The 5,489-nt window shown below is 54.1% G+C and overlaps 1 protein-coding gene across 1 annotated transcript; it reads right to left on the bottom strand.

Annotated features, from left to right (window-relative positions):
• Positions 1-1,372: 1,372 nt before the first annotated feature.
• Positions 1,373-3,594, bottom strand: LPAR2 (lysophosphatidic acid receptor 2). Its single transcript, XM_010726568.3, has 2 exons — positions 2,822-3,594; positions 1,373-1,848 (listed from the first exon to the last, which is right to left on the bottom strand). Exons 1-2 carry the CDS (start codon positions 3,552-3,554, stop codon positions 1,547-1,549), a joined length of 1,035 nt encoding a protein of 344 aa, XP_010724870.1. The 5' UTR covers positions 3,555-3,594; the 3' UTR covers positions 1,373-1,546.
• Between the last annotated feature and the right edge of the window lie 1,895 nt (positions 3,595-5,489).

Below are 5,489 nucleotides of genomic sequence, written 5' to 3'. Positions count from 1 at the left end.
CCCCCTGCCTCCCTCCATCTCTCTCTCTCCCTCCATCCCTCCCTCCTTCCATTCCTCCCTCCATCCCTCCATCCCTCCTTCCCTCCTTCCATCCCTCCCTCCTTCCATCCCTCCCTCCATCCATCCCTCCATCCATCCCTCCCTCCATCCATCCCTCCCTCCGTCCATCCCTCCCTTCATCCCTCCCAACATCACAACACAACACTGACAAAACTGACAAGCTTCAGATTTGGAGGACACAGGGGAAAAAAAGCCAAATCTCCTTTGTAGAACCCCGGGACAAAACATTTATCCCCAAATTCTCTGGGACACAAAGATGGGAGCCGCATTCTGGGATTGTTTTGGTCAATCCAGGAGACGTCAGCTGAGCACAGCTGTTTTCCCACCCACATTCTGCCAGAAATTCCATGCACACATTTCAGTGACAGTCCCTCTTGGAAGATGCCTTCTCTGCCAAATCAGCTCCCAGAACTCCCCAATGAAACCTCAAACACAAAATATCCCCCCCACCTCAAAACAAATCTGCCTCCTGTTCACCCCTCTGCTCCCAAAAGCTCTTCACCGACTTCAGAGTTTGGGCTGACTCACATTCATGCTTACAAATTTGATAGGGGGAAGGCAAGAGAAACCTATTTACTGTTCCTTAGTCCTGAATATTTGATTGCCAACAGCATCTGCCTGCAATCATGATCTCCTCACCATCGAAAAGAACATATCCCACATTTATGAATGGGCACTGAAGTTGTGAATGGCGCATGGCATCGCTGAGAACTCATCACACATTTATGAGTGGGCTCTGGATTTGTGAATGGCGCATGGCATCGCTGAGAACTCATCACACATTTATGAATGGGCCCTGGATTTGTGAATGGCGCATGGCATCACCGAAGAGAATTCACTCCACATTTATGAATGGGCACTGAAGTTGTGAATGGTGCATGGCATCGCTGAGAACTTATCACACATTTATGAATGGGCTCTGGATTTGTGAATGGCGCATGGCATCGCTGAGCAGAACTCATCACACATTTATGAATGGGTCCTGGATTTGTGAATGGCACATGGCATCGCTGAGCAGAACAGGAACACGACAGCACCGCTCTGTGGAACAAAGTGGCCCCTCAAAAAAAACCCACAGTGCTCTGAAATTCCAGAACAGACGCTCAGAGAGGGGGAATCCGCTGCTCCAGGTGGAATTCCAGAACATTCCTCTCCAAAGAGACGTTGAGAAGAATCCATTCTTCTCCTGGAGAGGATGGAACACAATTTGGGTCACTTTGGGAATCACTTTGCAATGGTTTGAAGTGAAAAGTTTGGGTTTTGGGTGGACGCAACCATTGGAAGAGCTGCAGCTCACCCGCAGAAATCGACACAGCTTTAGAAACAGCCTTTAATTAAGCACGCTAATTAACAAACCGCGCGGTGGTCCCTTATAAAAGCATCCTTTGAGGGGTGTTTGTGGGGATCCTCACCCCGCAGTGCAATGTCTCCCACCGGAGGGATTCCCCTCCCTTCCCACGGTCAGAATACGAGCACAGCCAACGTCTCAAATGGAGGAATCCACCGTGAAGTGCCCGTTCAGTGACAGCGACCCACGGTCAGCCCCGTTGGGTTTCACAGCCGTGGGGGTGTATTTGGGATTCCGATAGCAGATGGAGCAGAGGATCCTCCGGAAGGTGCTCCTCATCTCGTTGTCCCGATAGGAATAAACGATGGCGTTGATTAATGAGTTGATCTCAGCCAACAGGAGGACGTATTTCTCCACGGCCAAAACGTTGCAACTCTTACAACCCAACCCGTCCAACAGCAGCACCACCTGCCCGGGGGTCCAACAGATCAAGAAGGCACCTGCAGAGAGAGATGGACCCCCCGTTAGAGGAAAGGTGGGTTCCTGCCCCAACCCTGGGGCTTCCCTTGGGGTGTTGGCTGGAATCAAAGGGTTTCAGGTTTGAGGAAAAGAGGTGAATGGGGAAAGACGGCGTCAGGATTCATCCAGGCACTTCCCATAGGGGTGACTGATGGGATTGTGCTGTTTTAGGGTGGGGGAAAAGAGTGAAATGGGGAAACGTGGCCTTACCCGGGTACACCCAATAGGGGTGTGCAATGGGATCGCTGTGTTTTAGGGTGGGGGAAAAGTGAAATGGGGAAGATGTGGCTTCCTGTCCCACTCCCCATAGGGATATGGGGTGGAATTGTGGAGTTTTAGGGTGGGGGAAAAGAGTGAAAGGGGGAAACATGGCTTCCTTAGATCCCTTCCCACCCCATGGATCTGTGGGTTTGCTACTCAGCAGAACTCTTCCCACCCCATAGATCTGTGGGTTCGTCCCTCAGCAGATCTCCTCCCTGCAACCCACGGGGGATGGAGGGAGCGCTGTAATGACCCCCAACCCCTGAGAAAATGCTGTTGTGACCCCACAACTCCTGGGGGGAAAGCAGGGGACACTGTAGTGACCCCGTAACCCTTAGGGGACATGGGGGGGGTGCTGTAGTGACCCCACAGCCCCCAAGGGATCACTGTAGTTACACCACAACCCCTGGGGGGAAGAAGGGAGCTCTGTAGAGACCCCATAACTCCTGGGGGGAAGGAGAGAACACTGTCGTGACTCCCAGCCCCCGAGAGAACTCTGTAGTGACCCCCAAGCCCTGGGGTACAGAGGGAGCACTGTAGTGACCCCACTACCCCCAAAAGAAGACTACAGTGACCCCAACCCCCAAGGGAAAGCTGTAGTGACCCCACAGCCTCTCAGGGAAAAGAAGGAGTGCCGGAACAGCCCCACATCCTTGGAAGGAATGTCAGTGAGCCTCAACCCCCCCAACTCACCGAGGATGATGGTGACCGTCTTGACGAGGCCGACCACGGTCTCCCTGTAGCGCGGGTGGAAGGAGGTGTGCGCCGACATCCGCCCCATCTTCCTCTTGACGTAGATGAAGATGTGGGCGTAGACCACCGCCATGAGGAGGAAGACGAGGAGGTTGGAGATGGCCCAGAAGGTCAGGTAGCTGCGGCTGTAGAGGGGGGCCATGCTGGAGCACTCCTCCAGGGCGCACAGGCAGTGCCAACCGTAGGATGGGATCAACCCCAGCAGCAGAGCCGTGGCCCAAATGCAGAAGATCAGGATCATGACGCGTTGGTTGGACATCTTGCTGTGCAGCTGCATGGTCAGCACCGTCTGGTGCCTCTCCACCGCGATGGCCAAGAGGTTGACCACCGAAGCGGTCAGACTGGTGTCCAGGAGGCTCTGCCGGATAAACCAGGTCTTCAGGGAGAGCTCGGCCGTCCTCGGCCCCGTGTGGAACATGAGGAACATGTAAGCAATGCCAGCAAAGAGGTCGGCGGCCGCCAGGTTGCCCAGGAGGTAATAGATGGGGTAATGGAAGCGACGGTTGATGATGATGGCGGCGATGACCAGGAGGTTGGTGAGGAGGACGATGAGGCTGACGGTGAGACCCAAGGCCACCACCAGGACATCTTTGGTCCTCCAGTAGGTGGTGAGCTCCTTCCGGCTGTTGTTGTAGAAGAAACCCACCGACTCGTTGTAGAAACAGTGCTTCATGGCCGCCGGCCTGGAAGGTGGGGGGAGAAAGTGGTGAGAAGGGGGGGCGGGCGTGGGGACAGTGTGGTTGGGGAGTGGGGAGGGATGGGGGGAAAGCTAATGAGTGGGGTGGGGTTCTGGGAGGTGGTGGAAGTGTCAAAAGATTGGGTTGGAGGGGTCCTGGAAGGCTGTAGAACTATGGAATGGGTTGGAAGGGTCCTTAAAGGTCAAAGAACTTTAGAGTAGGTTGGAAGGGTACTTAAAAAAAAATCACAGAACCATAGAATGGGTTGGAAGGGTCCTTAAAGGTCATAGAAGGATAAAATGGGTTGAGTTCAAGGGGTTCTTAAAGGTCATGGAACCATGGAATGGGTTGGGTTGGAAGGGTCCTGAAAGGGAGGTATAGAGAAATGCACCCCAAAAAGACCCCCATAAAAAGCCCCACAGGGAGGAAACCACGTTGTGCAGCAGCTCTGAGCGTCCCTATGGCCCAACCTGCAGAGCTGCATCTCATGGTCACGGAACCACGGAACCCCGGAACCCCACAGAACCCCACAGAACCTCACAGAACCTCACAGAACCATGGAACCTCACAGGACCTCACAGAGCCATGGAACCACAGAACTTCACAGAACTTCACAGAGCCATGGAATCTCCCAGGACCACAAGAACCTCACAGAACCTCACAGAACCATGGAACCTCACAGGACCTCACAGAGCCATGGAACCACAGAACCTCACGGAACTTCACAGAGCCATGGAATCTCCCAGGACCACAAGAACCTCACAGAACCTCACAGAGCCATGGAACCACAGAACCTCACAGAGCCATAGAACCTCACAGAGCCTCACAGAACCATGGAACCACAGAACCTCACAGAACCTCACAGAACCTCACAGAACCTCACAGAACCTCACAGAACCATGGAACCACAGAAGCTCACAGAACCACGGAATCTCCCAGAACCACAGAACCTCACAGAACCACAAAGTCACTCCCAGCACCCCATACCTCCAGTGATCAACCCGTGAGCTCTCCATCCATCCCTTCCAGGTCTGCAACAATGCTGTCGTTCAACACTCATTACATCTGGGGGGAAACCTCGTGGGGGAAGATGTGGAAGTCTCACAACTCAGAGGATATCCCGAGTCAGAGTGGAACTGTAAGGAGGATGGAGCCCAGCTCCTGGGAAGGACTCTCTGATCATTTCCCTTCCTGTCCTACAGACACCCAAACACAGTGCGTGACACGGAGAGGTTGGCAAAGCATAGAATGGGCCAGGGTGGAGGGGACCTGGAAAGGCATCAGGTGCCACTCCCCAGCACTGAACCCCTGTTCCTTCAACCCCATTTCTATGGTCTTATGCTTCTAAAGATGACCTGGAAGGACCCTTCCACCCCAACCACTCCATGGTTGACCTGGAAGGATCTCTCCACCCCGACCATTCCCTGGTTCCATGGTTGACCTGTAAGGACCCTTCCACCTCAATCACTCCCTGGTTGACCTGGAAGGACCCTTCCACCCCAACAACTCCATGGTTGACCTGGAAGGACCCCTCCAACTCAACTATTCCCTGATTGGCCTGTGAGGACCTTTTGAACACAATCCCTCCCGGGTTGACCTGTCAGGACCCTCCCACCCCACCCCACCGAACACTTTAACCCCCCCCAAACGCAGCTCAGACTCCCACAGTCCCAACAACTCCGTCCTCTGCTCCCCTGCCAGCACACACTGCATTCCCGGACGCTGCAGCTCTCGGTTCAACTCGTTAGCAGCAGGGAGGTGAGGTCATTAATCAGGCTCGTTATCGCCCGCACCCAGCACAGCATTGGGCAAACAACGCAGTCAGGTCTGGCACTGCACTGAACTTTTGATCTCTGCTGGGAAAAGGGGAGAGAGAGGTACATATGTACTGGGAAATGGGGGAGAGGGGGACGTTTGTACTGGGAAAGGGG

This window comes from Meleagris gallopavo, chromosome 1 (assembly GCF_000146605.3).
Source record: "Meleagris gallopavo isolate NT-WF06-2002-E0010 breed Aviagen turkey brand Nicholas breeding stock chromosome 1, Turkey_5.1, whole genome shotgun sequence".
In the NCBI taxonomy this organism is placed as follows: Eukaryota; Metazoa; Chordata; class Aves; order Galliformes; family Phasianidae; genus Meleagris; species Meleagris gallopavo.
The sequence above is the reverse complement of the archived record's forward strand: the minus strand, read 5'-3'. Positions and strand labels throughout refer to the sequence as shown.

What these genes read in the sequence shown, in the direction of transcription:
- LPAR2 (XM_010726568.3), bottom strand. Translation starts at nt 3,554, where the DNA reads ATGAAGCACTGTTTCTACAACGAGTCGGTGGGTTTCTTCTACAACAAC. An exon ending in GACGGTCACCATCATCCTCG is followed by an intron (nt 1,849 to 2,821) that starts GTGAGTTGGGGG and finishes CTCTCTCTGCAG; the next exon opens with GTGCCTTCTTGATCTGTTGG.